Here is a 20,094-nt window from a genome sequence, read left to right as displayed (position 1 = left end):
TGAGTATGGGTTGATGTGGGAGTGCTGGGAATGGTGGAAAGCAAGGCGGTCGGGGTGCCCCCTGCTGGGACAGTGGGGGTAATGCTGCTGTTGCTCTGCCGCTGGTGTGGTGGTCCTGCTGGAGCATGCCAGGCAACCCATCCTTGACCCTCCCAGAGCACTAGAGCAGTCACTCCCAAGCACAGCTCTGAAGATGTTCACTCATTAATCACAGTAAGATGGAAGCTGTGTGTGTGTGTGTGTTTTATCCTCTGTAAACTAATAGGATCATATAGTCAAACTAACAACATACTGAATGATTCTAATGTCAGGGTGGGAAGAGAGGGTAAGAACGATTAGTGAGAGAATAAATGTTTTATTCACTCGGACTTAAAGCTTACTTTCTGGCAGATAGGCTTTTGGCCTTTCCTAACCTAACTTCCTAACCTAATGAGACAAGGAATCAGCTTTTATTTCCTGTGCTGCAGTTATCCGGGAAATAAATTACCTTCTAACCCTTGACTGTGACTATGCCACTGCAGGGTATGTGTATGCATGAGTTATTTTGGTGTATGCATACTGCATAGCCAGATAAAAGCTATATGCTGAATTCCTCACTGTGACAATGATGTAACTGACGTCAGATCTCCTCCCACAGGTGAGTCTGGATTGGGGAAATCCACGCTCATCAACTCCCTCTTCCTGACTGACCTGTACTCCAAGGATTACCCTGGCCCATCCCTACGGATCAAGAAGACTGTGCAGGTAGCCTACACACCCCCCCCCCCCCACACACACACTTCAAACAAACCCAATAACCACTGGCTGGTCACAGCGGCCAGACCAGAGGCAGTGCACCCAGAGCACCAGCAGCCAGAGATAGAGCCCACAGTGTTTTGTCCTTATATGTCCTTGATAAACAGAAGAGGGACAGATGACGAGACTGGGGGGGGGGGGGCTAGTTCACTCAATTGATGGGTGCACATTTTTGTTTTTTTAGTTAAGGGTGTTTGGGGAGATTTATGTGGCCTCTCTTTAGGATGGGGACAAGAAGGGGGAGAGTTGGACTCGGGGGCTCTGGTTCCTCTTGGGGCCTGAAGGGGTCAGTAGGAGGTTAGGAATGTTCCCATGAAACAACACCCAGTGGTGACTTTCCCACCAAACACAAGACTCCCATCTCGGAGGCATCCTGGGCATCGGCTTTCTGTCTTTGTGATGTATATGCAAAGGCACACACACTAGGGCGGTGTTTGGCTGCTATATTTGGGTTTTATCTCCATCACACAGCGAGCACTGAGGTGGGAGTTAGTAACCTTTGAGTCATCATTTCCTGAATTAGAACCACACTTTTGCAAAGCTGTTTTCAAGAAATTACCGTGTGACTTCATTTTGAATGTAGACCGACTTAAGTTGTTTTTCAGATTTGTTGAGGCCTAAGATTCCTGGTTGTGTGTCTGGGGTCCCCGTGGTTCCTGCTGATGTGTTTGATCCTCCATTGAAGAGTGCGTCCAATGTTTAGAAATGGAGCTGTTGGGGTAGACCAAAGCCACAGTGTAAATGTAGAGGGGTAGACTTGGGCCCAGTGTGCTGTGTGCGGCTGTCTGCTGCGGCTGCCGTGGGCTGAGGGGTGGGGGGGTGGGGTGGGGGGGAGAGAGAGAGTGTATTTATATTCCAGAACAATCTCTTATGTCTGTCAAATGGTCACATTCTGTCTACTCAGATTTCACTCAATTGATGGGTGCACATTTTTGGGGTATTTTGTTTCTCTTTCACTGAAATGGATTTAAAAGCAGATATGCAGGCTCGCGCACACACACACACACACACACACACACACACACACACACACACTCTTCCGAAAGTATTTTGAGTGCTTGATATATGCCCTGCTAGAAAAGAATGTGCATCTAAACTAAAGTGTTTTGCAAAGGCAAAGAATGTGTTTTTGCGTGTTTAGAGAGACTGAAAGAGGTCGCCCCAAAATAACTACCCTTGTGAAAGTATGCAGCAGCCGAACAGAGAGCAACTGAAACAAACCGTAGTGGGAAGCGAATTATGCATTTGTCTCCTAAACCGTGAAAAATCTACCAGCACCATATCACTGTCACAGCTGCCATTTCCCCCCCCCAGGACTAATATGATTAAGCTATAGATGAGCCGTAGTGTATGGGGGAGCTGAGAGATGAAATGGGAGCTATGGAGTTATGTCTTAGAGCCACTGTGTTACTGTTTTGCAGGTGGAGCAGTCCAAGGTTCTGGTGAAGGAAGGGGGTGTCCAGCTCACTCTCACCATCGTCGATACGCCAGGGTTTGGAGATGCAGTGGACAATAGTAACTGGTGAGTATTGGGAGTGAATGTGAGCATGTATGAAAGATATGGTGGAGTTTGTTTGTTGTGTAGGAGTGTGACTATATGCAATATTCTCTCTGCGTCAATGAGAGCCTAAATGTAGAGGTGAACAACATTTTCCTATTTTACTCTTTCTCACCTCTCTTTCATCCCCCCTCTCAGCTGGCAGCCTGTCATTAACTTCATTGACAGTAAGTGTGAGGACTTCCTGAATGCAGAGTCCAGGGTGAACCGACGACTGATGCCAGACAACAGAGTTCACTGCTGCCTGTACTTCATCGCCCCCTCTGGCCACGGGTGAGTACTGACAGACCTTGGGAGAACAGTCCTTTTGTGATCATGTACCGGTACTACATTGATGTCATAGGATGTATAGTATATACTCTTTGATGGCTAAATATATGAAGCCTATGCTACCCACCTTTCCTTGTCTGATAAAGAGACTCGTATGAGCTGAAACACATTTTAAATTATAACATGTTATACCGCATGTGTACTGTAATTATAAAGTGTTCTTTATGCTGCTTCTGAGTTAAGTGGCCATGTATTTCCATGTGCATTAACTCTGTGTTGTAGAAGTCATGACATTATGCTTTTGATTGCGTGTGTGTGTGCCTTTATCGATTATCTCTGCTTGCCTATGTATGTGAGCCCGAACGTGAACAGGAATGTATGAGTGGAGAGTAGGCGCATGCGTGAGTTCACATATGTGAGTGGGAAGCAAGACCGAGAGAGATGTAGGCTGCCAATGTTGTGACCTACAAGGTTGCATAACACCCACTAGACTGAGGATGAGATGGAAGCGCTCTCACCATCACTGAGCCAGCCAATCAGGAGGAGGCAGCTCACTGAGGAGCCCCTGAGCTCAGAATCCCTGGGAATGGGATGCTTTATTTTCAGCTTAGAAAAACGCCTCCGTAGATAGCCTCCGTAGCAAATCAGCTAGGCCCAATTTTTGTGTTAGGATCTAATCAATCCTACATATTTTAACCAGTGAAATGGTTGCTGTAATTATATGTAGCCATATAAGGAGGACTATGGACACTGACATGGTTGTGACATTATATAAGATCATGAAAATGTCAGTTGTTAGACCGACACAAGGTAATGGATTAAGAGATCAGAAATCATGTCAGTCCTTGCCTCTGCTAATGTGGAGACAAATGCAGAATGTGACCTTCCTCCTCCGCCAGGTCTGTCCCTGTCGCTCTCCCCACACTTCATATGCCCCCTTTAGTCCTATGACCTGTAACAGCGGGTCTGTTGCTCTGTGTCTGTATATTCCTGGAATCCACAGCCCTCCCCACCGCCCCCTCCATCACCCTTACTGCTTTGCCCCCTCCAGTCCCTGGACAGAACTCACTCTCTCAGGCCACAGAGAAGAGCCCCTTTGTCCACCTACTCCCTCATCAGCCAGAGTGAGAACATCACAGAGAGAATAACAAAGAGAATCCCTCATGATCCCACCATGACATAATTATTAGTGGTCACTGACTGGGAAAAAAGAAAAGACATGAAAATACACTATACAGTATATACAAAAGTATTTGGACACCCCTTCAAATGAGGGAATTCGGCTATTTCAGTCACACCCGTTGCTGACAGGATAATAAAATCGAGCACACAGACATGCAATCTCCATAGACAAACATTGGCCATATTGAAAAGCTCAGTGACTTTCAATGTGGCACCACCATAAGATGCCACCTTTCCAACAAGTCAGTTCGTCAAATTTCTACCCTGCTGAGCTGCCCCGGTTGACTTTAAGTGATGTAATTGTGAAGTGGAAAGTCTTAAGAGCAACAATGTCTCAGCCGCAAAGTGTTAGGCCACACAAGCTCACAGAACGGGACCGATCAAGTGCTTATTGTGTGAAAATCATCTGCCCTCGTTTGCAACACTCACTACCGAGTTCCAATCTGCCTCAGGATGCAACGTCAGCAAAATAACTGTTCGTCTGGAGCTTCAAGAAATGGGTTTTCATAGCCGAGTGGCCACACATAAGCCTAAGACCACCATGCGCAATGCCAAGCGTCAGCTGGAGTGGTGTAAAGCTCACTGCCGTTGGAATCTGGAGCAGTGGAAATGTGTTTTCTGGAGTGATGAATCACGCTTCACCATCTGGCAGTCCTACGGACGAATCTGTGTTTGGCGGATGCCTGGAGAACGCTTCCTGCCCTGATGCATCGTGCCAACTGTAAAGTTTGGTGGAGAAGGAATAATGGTCTGGGGCTGTTTTTCATGGTTTGGACTAGGCCCCTTAGGGAAATGTTAATGCTACAGCATGTCTCGACGATTCTGTGCGTCCAACTTTGTGGCAACAGTTTGGGGAAGCACTTGACTGGCCTGTACAGAGCCCTGACCTCAAGCCCATTGAACACCTTTGGGATGAATTGGAACACCGACTGCGGGCCATGCATAATCGCCCAACATCAGTGCCCGACCTCACTAATGCTGTTGTGGCTGAATGGAAGCAAGTCCCAGCAGCAATGTTCCAATATTCTAGTGGAAAGCTTTCCCAGAAGAGTGGAGGCTGTTATAGCGGGAAAGGGGGGACCAACTCCATGTTAATGCTCATGATTTTGGAGTGAGATGTTCGACCATATGTCTACATACTTTTGGTCATGTAGTGTAAATAAGACAGTCAGTGTTTCTTTGGTTCCTCCAGTGTTTTCTTGCCACTGGTGGCATAATGCACTGCGTCAGTTTGAGCAGAACGTGTACTAACTACAGAGAATTATTCAGGACTGTGTCACATCAACGCATAAGTCAGCCTTCCCTGCCTGCCTGCCTGCCTGTGTTTGTCTGACTGACTGTGTATCTGTTTTGACTGTGCAACAACAGAGCCTCAGAACATATATTTTTTAACTGTGTAAAATGCGTTGAAGGCTGAAGCCCCTGGACATTGAGTTCATGAAGCGTCTCCATGACAAGGTCAACGTGATCCCTCTAATCGCCAAGGCAGACACTCTGACACCTGAAGAATGCCAGCTGTTCAAGAAACAGGTGTGTGTATGTGTTCATTATTCGTGTTTGTACAAACACATGTGTATGGCAATTACTCATGTCATTTCTACCTTCAACTCAGATCATGAAGGAAATCCAAGAACACAAGATCAGAATCTATGAGTTTCCTGACACCGAGGATGATGAGGACAGCAAGCTCATCCGGAAGATCAAGGTAGTGTCCAATGAGAGAGACTGATACGGTCATTGGTATCAGTCCACACTAGTCCCCATCTGCCATTTTGTTTTGTCCCTGTCAGTTTGGTTATCTAATAGGTTGTCGATACTGTACAGGCTCACTGATTAACTGTCACTTCTCCCTCTGTCTCCCTGTGCGGCAGGAGCGGATGCCTCTGGCAGTGGTTGGCAGCAACGTGGTGATTGAAGTGAACGGCAAGAAGGTCAGAGGTCGTCAGTACCCCTGGGGCGTGGCAGAAGGTAGGTTCAGTATGGGCCTGGCTGGGTTCTCTGTTCTGTCTGAGATGAGACAGTGGCATGGTATTGTCTGTGGGTTGTTGTTCTGGAGAATGTTCTTTATTAATGTCACTCACTGTGCCATGCAAGTGGATGAAGCACGGAAGTGTGGAGACCTAGTGTAGGGAAACTGCATGGCCTCCCAGGAAATCCCCCCTCCCCCCAGAGAGTGTTTCTGACAGGGATTCTGGAAAAGGGGGACAGGGTTCTTCTACTAGGGTATCATGGTCTCTCTGGCAGTGAACACCACCCCAGGGACTTCAGAGAGAGAGACCTTGTCACCCCTTTTTTCACCATTGGCCACAATGAATCGTTGTTGTTCTCCACTTGATTTTCTTTTGTTTTAAGTTCCCTGAAATACATTTTTTTTTTCATTTTCAAGTGTTGCTCTGTGGTTGACCGTATCAGTGGTTGACCGTATCAGTGGTTGACCGTATCAGTGGTTGACCGTATCAGTGGTTGACCGTATCAGTCTTTCACTTTTTCATTCTTTCTTTTCTCTTTTTTCTTTCTGTCTATTCTTTTCCATGACTGACAGAGGGCATTTTTGGTAAACAAAACCATCTCTCACATTTGATACCCCTCTCCCTCAGGCCTTCCTCCCCTCTTCACTTTTTGTTGCTGCGACATTAGGTTGATGGTCAAAGTGGAGCTCTTACTAATTGAGAAACCTATAGGCTGTTCAGCGCTAACGCTTCTCCTAGAATAGAGCAACATCACCCTCTAACTCATGTTAATAGGTACCTGATTATCTTTGAGGGATACTTTAGGATGTGGGCAATGAGGCCCTTTATCTACTTCCCCAGAGTCAGATGACCTTGTGGATTCCATTTTTTATGTGTCTGTGTCCAGTATGAAGGAATTTAGAGGTAGTTTTGTGAGCCAATGCTAACTAGCGTTAGCACAATGGCTGGAAGTCTATGGGTATCGACTAACACGCTAGATGAAGGGCCTCATTGCCAAAATCCTGAAGTATACCCTTTTATATTAAGTCATACCTTTTCCAGAACTGCATGATCTACCTTTATTCGTTTTAGTCATCATTTGGCCACTCGTCAACACTCAATTGTAGCACTGTTAAGAGTTGAAAATGCACAAACTTATTGTATACATAGTATGTGAATGTATACATATTTTGCATGCATTATCTAAGAACAGTCACTTATCTATATACACTCTGTTGTGCTAAATCCTTGCACTGTGATGCTGTTTGCTGTTTGCTGACACTCCCTGTAGTTCCCACAGGGGGTCCATCACACATACTCCGTTGCATATTGATTCATAGAACATTTTACAATAAGTTCTTTGTCATGGGATAAGAGATTTTTCCCTGTTCTTGGCTCATTCAATGGAAACCTCCATGCAGGTATCATAATCTAACGACCATTAATAGCTAAAGCACTCGGGCTTAAAACTCCTGATGGGCAAGCTGACCCAATGCGATAGCAGTGATCTTGCTCTCAGTGTTGCTTTGTTTTAACGGCACGGCACTGAAAACAAAAGTGAGGAGGCAACAACCATTCAGTCCAGCGTACATCAGGAGTTTTCAGCCAATCGGCCGAGGGTGTGTCTTTCCATTAGAGCTACAACCATGCTTTGTTATGACCCTGTGACCCCACCTCAACCGAGAACCCTCCTCCTCTCCCATCCCATCACTGAGGCTGGCCTGCCCTGCCAGCCCTCATCTCCCCTCATGTAACCCCTCGTTCAGTAGACAGTCAGGGTGGACAGACACGGGTTACAGGGGTCACCTGGGCAGGACCTGGGTTCCCGTGTGCCCTCTCCTCCCTCCCGTCAGAAGTCACTCAGGTAGGTGACAGCAGGGGCTCTATGCATGCACCTCACGGGTAAGGTGTCCTCCTCCTCTTCCTGAGATCCACAGCTGACAGCTGTGTGGCTCAGTCGGTAGAGCATGGCGCTTGCAACGCCAAGCGTCGTGGGTTCGATTCCCCGCTGGGGCCACCCATATGTAAAAGTAGTGGCCCCAGCCGACTTGTAAGTCGCTTTGGACAAAAGCGTCTGCTAAATGGGATATATTTATTATATTATGCACGTTACGCTTAGCCCCAGATAAGGTGGGGCCTGGGGAGAGGAGCTATGTAGTAAAGGAGACATGTTTTGATCAGGAAAGAGGAAAAATCCACATCCTCAGCAGCAGTGTCTCTGCGGTCCTTTTCCAGAATCCCATGTGATCTTTTAACCATGTGTGTGTTTAATCAGCTGAAATGTATGTCTTAGAGCAGTGGTCTGTCTGGTCTGTGACATGTCTGTCTGTTGACTACTCTATGTACTGTATACTACTGAATGTGTGTGTTTGAGCAGTGGTCCAGTGAAATGTGTCTCTGTCCTTAGTGATAGTTTTAACCATGTCTGTGTGTTCACTGAGCAGACACATTCTTGTTTACAGTCTGAGCACGGGTCCTTTTGGCCAATGACTTTGTGTGTTGTCTGTGTGTTTGACTACCTAACAGTCTCATCGGGTAAATTACCTGTAATAAGAATGTAGACTAGCTGAGCGACCCAGTGATTTTTGGCTCCGAGAGAAGAAATTGTCCCTTTTGATCCGAGAGCCTTTGTAATGTTACCGGGAATTCTGGGAACTGGTGTGTATTCTACCAGTAGCCAATAATGATTGATGGCGATGTGAAGAGAACAATCTCTGTGGGTCTCTGACATCTCTCTCTCTCTCTCTTCCTGTTTTAGTGGAGAACGGGGAGCACTGTGACTTCACTGTGTTACGGAACATGCTGATCAGGTGAGAGACAGAGGATGCATGTCAATCCTTTTATTCATCCATTATTGTCAGTGATTATAACACGGTATTTACAGTGATATAATTATTTGAGACCCAACTTCCCCAATTCTCTCCTGTAGGACCCATATGCAAGATCTGAAGGATGTGACCAACAACGTCCACTATGAGAACTACCGCAGCAAAAAGCTTGCTGCCGTAACCTGCAATGGAGGAGTGGACACCAGCAAGACCAAGAACCAAATGACCAGGTAGGAGAGAGAACTTAATCATCAGAGGAAATACCATAGATCTGATATGTTCAATAGTAATCAGACAGGCTGAGGAAGAATCTAAAATATGCTGTAAAGCTTATTTCATAGATGAACCTGACGTTTGAGTCATAATGTCATTAAGTGACGGTGACCAGACGGTATTGGTTGGGATGTGTTTCATTGATCACTGGTCACTGTTAGTGATTCTTGATGTTTGGTCCCTCACCTTTGACCTGTAGAAGCCCCCTGGCCCAGATGGAGGAGGAGCGGAGGGAACATGTCATGAAGATGAAGAAGATGGAAACAGAGATGGAGCAGGTGTTTGAGATGAAGGTCAAGGAGAAGAAACAGAAACTGAAGGACTCTGAGGCTGAGGTGTGTGTGTACACCAATTGGGAGACATAAGGACTAGAATTCCACCGAGTAATCCGAATGGCCGATTTAATTAGGGCCGATTTCAAGTTTTCATAACAATCAGAAATCGGTATTTTTGGACACCAATTTTGCCGTTTTTTTGTGTGTTTTTTACACCTTTTAATCTTTATTTAACTAGGCAAGTCAGTTAAGGACACATTCTTATATTTTCAATGACAGCCTAGGAACGGTGGGTTAACTGCCTCGTTCAGGGACAGGCAGAACGACAGATTTTCACCTTGTCAACTCGGGGGATGCAATCTTACAACCTTACAGTTAAATAGTCCAACGCAATAACGACCTGTCTCTCGTTGCACTCCACAAGGAGACTGCCTGTTACGCGAATGCAGTAAGCCAAGGTAAATTGCTAGCTAGCATTAAACTTATCTTATAAAAATCAATCCAATCATAATCACTAGTTAACTACACATGGTTGATGATATTACTAGATATTATCTAGCGTGTCCTGCGTTGCATATAATCTGACTGAGCATACAAGTATCTAAGTATCTGACTGAGCGGTAGTAGGCAGAAGCAGGAGCGTAAACATTCATTCAAACAGCACTTTTGTGCGTTTTTGCCAGCAGCTCTTTGTTGTGCGTCAAGTATTGCGCTGTTTATGACTTCAAGCATATCAACTCCCGAGATGAGGCTGGTGTAACCGAAGTGAAATGGCTAGCTAGTTAGCACGCGCTAATAGCGTTTCAAACCTCACTCGCTCTGAGCCTTCTAGTAGTTGTTCCCCTTGCTCTGCATGGGTAACGCTGCTTCGAGGGTGGCTGTTGTCGTTGTGTTCCTGGTTCGAGCCCAAGGAGGAGCGAGGAGAGGGACGGAAGCTATACTGTTACACTGGCAATACTAAAGTGCCTATCAGAACATCCAATAGTCAAAGGTTAATGAAATACAAAGGGTATAGAGAGAAATAGTCCTATAATTCCAATAACTACAACCTACCTCTTACCTGGGAATATTGAAGACTCATGTTAAAAGGAACCACCAGGTTTCATATGATCTGAACAAGGAACTTAAACGTTAGCTTTCTTACATGGCAAATATTGCACTTTTACTTTCTTCTCCAACACTTTGTTTTTGCATTATTTAAAACAAATTGAACATGTTTCATTATTCATTAGAGGCTAAATTGATTTTATTGATGTATTATATTAAGTTCAAATAAGTGTTCATTCAGTATTGTTGTAATTGTCATTATTACAAATAACAAATAAAAAATCGGCCGATTTAATCGGTATCGGCTTTTTTTGGTCCTCCAATAATCGGTATCGGCGTTGAAAAATCAGTCGGTCGACTTCTAATAAGGACAGCTGAGGTAGAGCCTCAAGTCAATTTGGATGTGTGAATCTGTCTGTTTTATTCACAAGTAACACATTTGCCTCCCTTCTCAGCTGGAGCGACGCCACGAGCAGATGAAAAAGAACTTGGAGGTTCAGTATAAGGAACTGGAGGAGAAGCGGCGTCACCATGAGGAAGAGAAGTCAAACTGGGAGGCACAGCAACGTATACTGGAGCAGCAGAAACTTGACGCTTCTAAGTGAGTGGCTGACATATTTAATCGTCCTTCCTCTTATTCTCTCAGACAAGCATATAGTATGTTTTGTCTATTTTTCTCAAGTAAATGCAATTTTGAGATATTAAATAATTCCCTTTTTCTCTTTTTTTTTATAGGACCATGGAAAAGAACAAAAAGAAGGGAAAAATATTTTAAGTTGAACCTATTCCTCCAATTAAATATTGCAAACTTGTTTTTACATCCTTTTTGATGTTCACACAATCTATGACCCTCAAACCATATATACACACACACGCACGCGCACGCAAATAAGCCGCGTTCACACTGCACTTAGCTCAGGGCTACGAGGGTGTTTACACTTGCACATTCTAAAGTGGGCTAGCTGACCCTATTGTACTATTTAGGTCATACATGGACCTCACACATGCATCTCATTCAGTACATACAACAACACGCCCCAATGTCACACTCATACACCACTATACACACACACACACACACAGCCACATCCCTCTTTTGGGGGTCTGCCAAAACCTTTTATTTCTATTCCTGACAAGGAGGAAATTATGTCCCTCTGATCTTTGGAGTTTTACACATGGCAGGCAACATGCATAGCCATCCTTTATACTAGTGTACTACAATCTGTTCTCTAGCTGGCTCACCTGTTTCTTCCAGCAGAGGCAGCTCAAGACCATTCACAAGCACACTCCATTGTGACTTGTGTAAACACAATTGCATACGCTCGGACATTCCCTGAACTCCTGGGACGTGTGCATGTTAAACACACACTTGTAGGTGGTTATTAAGGGTTCGAGTCAGGTGCGAGTGTACAAGAAACAGGAAAATAATTGTTTTGAATTATGACAGTCAAAAGCCAAGTCGAGATGAAAAAGCCAGGTTCAGGAAAGGGGGTGACCTATCTTAAATGTGTGTGTACTTGTGTGTGGGTGACTGTGTGTGTGCACGTGCCTGTAAACCATGTGTTTGTGTCTTCTATTTTACTAATAGAAGACACACTTAACGGTATAAACAGTAACATTGTCAGTGTCATAACATTCTCTGGATACTGATGCAGATAATTATGTCCCTATTATATAGCTAATGTTACACAAATCATATGGGTGTCTAAAACAATGATAACCGTGATTATGGCAATGTCTTCTATTGTGAAGTGATGGGTTTTGTCAAAGCCCTAAACCTAAAGCCCTATCTATCCCTTGTCCCCTGTTCTGAAGACTGTACCGAGAGCACTAAATGCATGGGTTTGTCCCAAACGCATGGTGAGACTCTGACACTGAGACACATTGTGTGAAACCTCTAAACCCTTACCTCTCTGAGGTCCGTCAAGTTTTATTTGAATATATTATGTATGTATGTATGTATGGTTGGACAACAATCCCTTGAATCCAGTAGGATCATTTAAGTGGTTCAACAATTATTATTTTAGTGTAGTCTTGATTTGACAAACCTCTAGAAATCTTAAGATGCACTTGAAGACATGCAAAAGGGACACAGAAAATGCACAGATAAATACAACACACATAAAACCCTGTCATTTTCTTCTGGTTCACATACATAATGGAATTGACTGTAAATTGTTATATACTTCACAACTGAACACAAGCCCCAAATTCCAGAAGACAACCTCTGACCCAACCTACACTGCCTTCACAAGCCACACTCACACACACAATAATACTTTATGCTAACTGTATGCTTTCTCAGGACCAGTCTCTTGTTGCAGGTCTCTGAGTTGTAATAGTCAGAAGTTAGTCTGTGGTCTGAGAAGTCTTAAAGGATCATTTGAGCTAAGGTCTGAGACAAACTTTTCCTAAATCATTCTTTAACCACTCCCCTATCTAATAATGTTGAAGGTAGCCATAACTTTAGGAGTTGGTTTTTTTATTATTATTTTTTTATATATATATCTACACTCTTCAGCTTTATTCTGTTCTTCATTTTATGATCATCTGTTCTCTTTAACTGTACATTATTAATATTAAAGATGAGAAGGTTATGCTTAAGTGAAATGTTTCCTCTCCTTTTATTAAAGCAGTGGATTCTCACATACAGTACATTAAAACACAATAATGTGCATGTGCATCTTAACTCATATCAATTCCATATATTGCAAAATAGTTATTGCTGCATTTCAAAGTGATAAACATGTCACTTTCTTACTGTTAAGTGTTATAGGAAATAGTTCTGAAAGTTTTTATAGTAAAGTGAACATATACAGTAAAACATGGTGTAAGATGATAACCAACCGTTTGGTGCCATCCAGTGAGCTACATTAAAACTGTCTCTACTTGTATGTCGAGGTTAGAGTAGTCTTCATGGAGCTGGTGAGGCTTGAGTCATGATGAGGAGGTTGTCAAGGATGACTGGAACTCTCAATGCCTCTACATGTGGCCACAGCTGCTGGCTATTTGAGCCGGTTGAAGGCTTTCTGTACCCACCGCTCACTCGACTGGAAGCAAATCAATTTCCCCTTGACAGTTTTGACCCTGTAGTAGAAAAATAATGGTACAAAGAAAAAGGTACTATTCAGATGGGTACTATTCCTTAAATGACTGTTGCAAGTCAGTGAAAGTCACTAGTTCTTTAGTCTTCCATAATTGAGACAATGCAATGGCCTCAAACTAAGCGTTTGTGCTGTTGGACTCTGGCATCACTGGAAGAGGAACAAACACTTACACGAATGCTGGTAGGGGGCAGCCACTGTGAGTCTTCTGGATTGAGACAATCTTTTTGTGGGGGACACGCACTTTGAGGAAGTGGAAACAGCAGCTTTCTGGTGATGTCTGCAGTCCAAGAGCTGTGGGGGGATAAGATGGGTCAATTAGAACATCCTTGTGACTATTGACTATAAGCCATGAGGCAATCAGCCCAAGATAAGCATGACAATCTTACAGGTATATAATCAAGATCATAAAAGGATAACTTATCTAAGTGCCCCTATCAAGAGGGCACATAAGCACCCACTTGGGTTACATCCTTCTGTTAATGCACAATCCTTCTGAAAATGTAATGAACTTACGGTTAGCATAGGAGTGGAACACTGTCAGCAGCAATAACCCAAGAGCCAAGCAGGTAGTCTTCATGATGGTTTAAGATGTGTCGAAGGTCTGGCTTTTACCCTGTTGTCTTGGTTCCTCTTTAGTCTGAGTCCGTAAGAGTTACATCTCCCCATATAAATACTGTCCAGATGCATAATGGAACTTCCAGAGTTATATTAATATTTTGTTGAAGAGTAGGTGCCATTACACACCACCATTATAATCTCAAAATGTCCCTACGCCCCCATAGCTTGCCAAGTTAACCACTACTGATCAATGGCTGTAGTCTTTATATTCACTTCCTTTTTGAGAGGTAGGGGACTTTGTAAACATGATGGTGTGAAGATAAGATTCAAAGCAGTGCCACCACAGTGCTTAAAACGTCTCTCTAGCAACCCTCTGTCAGTGGAAAGCTGATGACGAATCTTCACAAGAAGTGGATCAAGCAGGAAGGCGTCATAGTGTATGACAAAATTTTGCTAAAAATATTTTCTCCTCTTACTGTATTTCATCAGCTATTTGAAAACATGCCATCATCAAACAACATCAGCAGTCCTGGAAGAAGCTGAATCTTCAGATGTGTGACTTTGTATGTTGTCTTCCTGCATTATTTAGTTGTAATAGATCAAATATGGGTATACAATCACAATTACTACAAGCCTTAAAGCGGCAATCAGCAGTTAAAGCAATAACAGGGATAGGGTTGGAGAAATGTAACCACTCTCAAATTAATAGAGCTATGTAAAACATTGGAGTAAAACACACTTATATTTTGGGTTCTGATGGTGAAAGACAGTTGAAATAAGCTGCATACATAAGTCCAAAAATGCATGTAGTAACTACAGATTGCCCCTTTATCTGAATGAATATAAACAAAGTATTCACACCCCTTGACTTTTTCCACATTTTGTTGTGTTACAGCATTTAAAATTAATTAAATGTTTAAAAAAATGTCACTGGCCTACACACAATACCCCATAATGTCAAAGTGGAATTGTGTTTTTTGAAACTTTTACAAATGAATACAAAATTAAAAGCTGAAATGTCTTGTAACAATAAGTCAACACATACAATTAGCTGTAAGGGCCCTCAGTTGAGCAGTGAATTTCAAACACAGATTCAACCAACATAGACCAGGGAGGTTTTCCAATTCCTCACAAAAAAAGGCACCTATTGGTAGATGGGTAAAAAAACACACTATTGAATATCCCTTTGAGCATGGTGAAGTTATGAATTACACTTTGGATGGTGTATCAATACAGCCAGTCACTACAAAGATACTAGTGTCCTTCCTAACTCATTTGCTGGAGAGTAAGGAAACCGCTTAGGGATTTCACCATGAGGCCAATGGGGATTTTAAAACCGTTACGGCTGTGATAGGAGAAAACTGAGTATCAGGGTTGTAGGTAATGCTTCAGGAGCACTCCCCCACCTTTTTTAATTTGAGAATACATGGAGCTGGTAAAACTATTTCTGGAAAATGTATTCTGATTAATTGTATTAAATTACCATTATTTTTTTTTTAATGACAGACCAAATAAATATGTAGGCTATAGCAGCCTAGAGGTAGGTAAATGGTGGTTTCATCTATGAAAATACACTTTATGAATTGATAGTTCACCACTCTATTTTATTTTATTCTTTAGTAGGGTAACAGCAACCTTCAGTTACTAGCCCAACCTCTAAACCGCTAGGTCACTGCCCAGTCCACTATAAGTCACAAAGAAAACAGGAGCTGCCTCCACTATTCCAGCACCATTTCCACTTCAACATCATCAAATCACCTCTGCTTAGTCGAACACAGTGACAACTTAAAGATACCAAAAACAATTTAGTCCAATCAATGTAAGATACATATGATGTGGCTGTCCATGGTTTTCATCCAGTAAAAGCATGTATATTTTGTTGTCCTAGTCTAAAATGCTTGTTCGCCAAACTTCCATTCATGGGCAACGTTAGCTACTTAACATTAGCCTTCTACATCTAGCTACATGTTGAACTTCCATCTTCTCATGCCAGGGGCACAACGTATGAATTAATGATTGGATCAGAATCGTCGTCATAAACATTGGCCAGTATGGAGAATTAAGTAAAACCACAAGTCCAAATCCCTATCTCCATCCATGGCTAATTTAGGAAAGGAACAATTTTAGCTAGCTGGCTAGCTAGCTACCGGAGGACAACAACAAGATGCAACTATTCAAGTTTTTCTGTCAATGGTGTATGCTTTCAATGGGATTTGATAGGAATGATGCCAAATCCAAGCTGGCTTCCCTCTACACTTTCAGGACCATTCACAGTTGAGCTCGATCAGTTTAGCTCAATGCTGATTGGATTTAAAAAAAAATACTTTTTTGTCAAGGGAAGCAAAGATCATACTTTTTGGAGAAATGTCCTCTGGTCTGATGAAACAAAAATAGAACTGTTTGGCCATAATGACCATCGTTATGTTTGGAGGAAAAAGGGGGAGGCTTGCAAGCCGAAGAACACCACCCCAACCATGAAGCACTGGGGTGGCAGCATCATGTTGTGGGGGTGCTTTGCTGCAGGAGGGACTGGTGCACTTCACAAAATAGATGGTGGCATGAGGGGGGAAATATGTGGATATATTGAAGCAACATATCAAGTCATCAGTCAGGAAGTTAAAGCTTGGTTGCAAATGGGTCTTCCAAATGGACAATGACCCCAAGCACACTTCCAAAGTTGTGGCAAAATGGCTTAAGGACAACAAAGTCAAGGTATTGGAGTGGCCATCACAAAGCCCTGACCTCAATCCTATAGAAAATTTGTGGGCAGAACTGAAAAAGTGTGTGCGAGCAAGGAGGCCTACAAACCTGACCCAGTTACACCAGCTTTGTCAGGAGGAATGAGCCAAAAGTCACAGAACATATTGTGGGAAGATTGTTAAAGGCTACCTGAAACGTTTGACCCAAGTTCAACAATGCTACCAAATATTAATTGAGTGTGTGTAAACTTCTGACCCACTGGGAATGTGATGAAAGAAATAAAAGCTGAAATAAATAATTCTCTCTAATATTATTCTGACATTTCACATTCTTAAAATAAAGTGGTGATCCTAACTGACCTAAGCCAGGGAATTTTTACTAGGATTAAATGTCAGGAATTGTGAAAAACTGAGTTTAAATCTATTTGGCTAAGGTGTATGTAAACTTCCGACTTCAACTGTATATTATTGGCTTCCCTTGGCATCCATGGATACACGCCACTGGTGTAGGGTAAGCCACACATTGCAACTAATTTAACGTAATTGAGCGATCCTGGCGGGTACTCCAATCTTTTAAAATAGCACTCATTAAGATCTGTTGCCTACGCCTAATAGTCCAACTCATCAAATTATTGTTATTATTACAAATAGAAGATTATCACTTTTCACACTGGGTCTTTTCACAAAGAACCTTATTCTGAAACTCTTCAGTCTATTCTGGGTCTGAGAAATGAAGGCTATTTGATGTGAGAAATTGCCAAGAAACTGGAGATCTCAACGTCAACAGTGAAGAGGTGACTCCGGGATGCTGGCCTTCTAGGCAGAGTTCCTCTGTCCAGTGTCTGTGTTCTTTTGCCCATCTTAATCTTTTTTTTTATTGGCCAGTCTGAGATATGGTTTTTTCTTTGCAAGTCCGCCTAGAAGGCCAGCATCCCGGAGTCGCTTCTTCACTGTTGACGTTGAGACTGGTGTTTCGCGGGTACTATTTAATGAAGATGCCAGTTGAGGACTTGTGAGGTGTCTGTTCCTCAAACCAGACACTCTTATGTATTTGTCCTCTTGCTTAGTTGTGCACCGGGGCCTCCCATTCCTCTTTCTATTCTGGTTAGAGCCAGTTTGTGCTATTCTGTGAAGGGAGTAGTAAACAGAGTTGTACGAGATCTTCAGTTTCTCAGCAATTTCTCGCATGGAATAGCCTTCATTTCTCAGAACAAGAATAGACTGATGAGTTTGAAAAGAAAGTTCCTTGTTTCTGGCTATTTAGAGCCTGTAATCAAACCCACGAATGCTGATGCTCCAGATACTCAATTAGTCTAAAGATGGCCAGTTTTATTGCTTCTTTTATCACAGCAACAGTTTTCAGCTGTGCTAACATAATTGCAAAAGGGTTTTCTAATGATCAGTTAGCCTTTTAAAATGACAAACTTGGATTAACTAACACAATGTGCCATTGGAACACAGGAGTGATGGTTGCTGATAATGGGCCTCTGTACACATATGTAGATATTTCCAGCTACAATCACTATTTACAACATTAACAATGTCTACACTGTATTTCTGATCAGTTTGATATTATTTTAATGGACAAAAAATAGCTTTTCTTTCAAAAACAAGGACATTTCTATGTGACCCCATACTTTTGAATGGTAGTGTATATCAATTAGATATTTCTGTATTTAATTTTCAATACATTTACAAAAATGTTATCAATTTTGAATTCACAAACACAACAAAACGTGAAATAAGCGAAGAGGTATGAATACTTTCTGAAGGCCCTGTCTATGCATAGTCACACTCGGTCGACTATATGACAATTATTTTAGGAAACTCCCAAGCATATGTTCTTCTTTTTTTTGTTGATGTGAAAAGCGTAGGATGCTGTTTTCCTCTTTTGCAGAAATCTGTGGTGTAGATCTGTGTCAAGTGGAGATGCTACAGACTGCAGATGTTATCAGATATTTTCACATGCATACAGTAAGATTTTTTACAAAGTTCTTATCCGGCTGACTCACACACTCACACACATTTTCGACCCTCACCAATTTCCACAGATAATTCATCATTGATATTCTGCAATAACGCAAATGATATAATTCTAGACCTCACATGTATGTTCAATAAATGTTAAATGAATGTAGACAATATGTTTTGTTTTGGACTTGTATTAGATTTTGGTTGTAAATTGCAATTAGACAAATTTTACAACCCAGTGTAGACTGCAAAACGTTGATGACACTGACTCACGTTATAAACTAATTAAGTTAGTTAGATAGATTAGATATGAATTTATAAAGTTCATTGCCTCACCCTTTATGGAAGTTCATCATCTAAGATACAGTAATTTTCCACCTCTCAATGTCCTAGTCTGTAATCCCCAGAAGACTTCAATCATTCTAGTTCACAATAACTCCATGGCTTCATACCACAATGGCTACCACCCTGTAGCACTCACATCTGTAATCATAAAGTAATTTGAAAGGCTGGTTATGGCACACATCAACTCCATCACCCCATTCACCCCCAGACCCACTCCAATTTGCATATTACCCCAACAGATCCATAGACAATAGAATCTCAATTGCACTCCACACTGCCCTCACCCACCTAGATATGAGGAACACCTATGTGAGAATGCTGTTCATTGACTACAGCTCAGCGTTCAACACCATTGTTCCCTCCAAGCTCGTCACCAAGCTTAGGACCCTAGGACTGGACACCTTCCACTGCAACTGAATCCTGGAATTCCTGAAGGGCCGACACCAGGTGTTAGGGTAGGCAACATCTCCTCCGCCACGCTGACACTCAACACGGGCGCCCTTGTTCGCATGATGTTAGAGAGGGTGGTGCGGACAGCCCAGAACATCTCTGGGGCTGAGCTCCTCGCCATCCAGGACCTCTATATCAGGCAGTGTGAAAGGAAGGCCTAGGAAAATCATTAAAGACTCCAGCCACCCAAGCCATAGACTGTTCTCTCTGCTTCCACACAGCAAGTGGTACCGGTGCATCAAGTATGACAACTACAGGCTCCAGAACAGCTTCTATTCCCAAGCTGTAAGACTGCTAAATAATGGCTACACAGACTATTTGAGTTGACCCTTGTATTTTATTTTTTATTTTTGCATTGCCTCTATGCACAATCACAGGACTCTACATACATACGGACACTGACACTCCAACACACATAACATGAATACACATTTATACTGACTCTACACACATACACGCACACACACTCACATACAATAATAATTGCTGCAACTCTGTTTATCATATATCCTGATGCCTCGTCACCTTACCGCTACTTCTGTCATTCCAGTATCCCTGCATATTTTAAATATGGTATTGGAACTGACTCCTTATATAGCTTCTTGCTTTCTCATCTTCTTATTTTTATTTCTTGTGTGTTTTTTCTCTGACTTAGTTATTTTTAGTGCTACATTGATATTTATTACTGCATTTCGGGGGTTGGCGCTTGCAAGAAAGACATTTCACTGTACTTGTGCACGTGACATTAAAACTTGAAACTTAATCTACCGTAAACACAAGAACAAAA

At 42.6% G+C, this 20,094-nt stretch overlaps 2 protein-coding genes across 7 annotated transcripts in view; one reads left to right on the top strand and one right to left on the bottom strand.

Annotated features, from left to right (window-relative positions):
• The window catches only part of LOC135509463 (septin-7-like), a 28,386-nt gene extending 15,605 nt beyond the window's left edge, over window positions 1–12,781 (top strand). For all 6 annotated transcript variants that reach the window (XM_064930145.1, XM_064930144.1, XM_064930143.1 and 3 more), the window contains 11 exons: window positions 638–744; window positions 2,217–2,317; window positions 2,492–2,626; window positions 5,218–5,335; window positions 5,418–5,510; window positions 5,677–5,773; window positions 8,513–8,564; window positions 8,684–8,812; window positions 9,055–9,190; window positions 10,633–10,778; window positions 10,913–12,781. In XM_064930145.1, the coding sequence (XP_064786217.1) occupies window positions 638–744; window positions 2,217–2,317; window positions 2,492–2,626; window positions 5,218–5,335; window positions 5,418–5,510; window positions 5,677–5,773; window positions 8,513–8,564; window positions 8,684–8,812; window positions 9,055–9,190; window positions 10,633–10,778; window positions 10,913–10,952 (1,154 nt within the window). In that variant the 3' untranslated portion in view covers window positions 10,953–12,781. The remainder of the gene's footprint in view (window positions 1–637; window positions 745–2,216; window positions 2,318–2,491; window positions 2,627–5,217; window positions 5,336–5,417; window positions 5,511–5,676; window positions 5,774–8,512; window positions 8,565–8,683; window positions 8,813–9,054; window positions 9,191–10,632; window positions 10,779–10,912) is intronic.
• A 1-nt stretch (window position 12,782) lies between these two features.
• Window positions 12,783–14,077, bottom strand: LOC135509464 (C-C motif chemokine 4 homolog). Its single transcript, XM_064930146.1, has 3 exons — window positions 13,798–14,077; window positions 13,455–13,575; window positions 12,783–13,264 (listed from the first exon to the last, which is right to left on the bottom strand). The coding sequence occupies exons 1-3, from the start codon at window positions 13,859–13,861 to the stop codon at window positions 13,183–13,185; spliced, it is 267 nt and encodes an 88-aa protein (XP_064786218.1). The 5' UTR covers window positions 13,862–14,077; the 3' UTR covers window positions 12,783–13,182.
• Between the last annotated feature and the right edge of the window lie 6,017 nt (window positions 14,078–20,094).

The sequence above is a fragment of the Oncorhynchus masou genome, chromosome 22 (assembly GCF_036934945.1).
Source record: "Oncorhynchus masou masou isolate Uvic2021 chromosome 22, UVic_Omas_1.1, whole genome shotgun sequence".
In the NCBI taxonomy this organism is placed as follows: Eukaryota; Metazoa; Chordata; class Actinopteri; order Salmoniformes; family Salmonidae; genus Oncorhynchus; species Oncorhynchus masou.
Note: the sequence above shows the minus strand (reverse complement) of the source record. Positions and strands in the feature narration are given on the sequence as shown.

What these genes read in the sequence shown, in the direction of transcription:
- LOC135509464 (XM_064930146.1), bottom strand. Translation starts at nt 13,861, where the DNA reads ATGAAGACTACCTGCTTGGCTCTTGGGTTATTGCTGCTGACAGTGTTC. An exon ending in GTTCCACTCCTATGCTAACC is followed by an intron (nt 13,576 to 13,797) that starts GTAAGTTCATTA and finishes ATCCCCCCACAG; the next exon opens with CTCTTGGACTGCAGACATCA. An exon ending in TGCCCCCTACCAGCATTCGT is followed by an intron (nt 13,265 to 13,454) that starts GTAAGTGTTTGT and finishes TTTCTACTACAG; the next exon opens with GGTCAAAACTGTCAAGGGGA.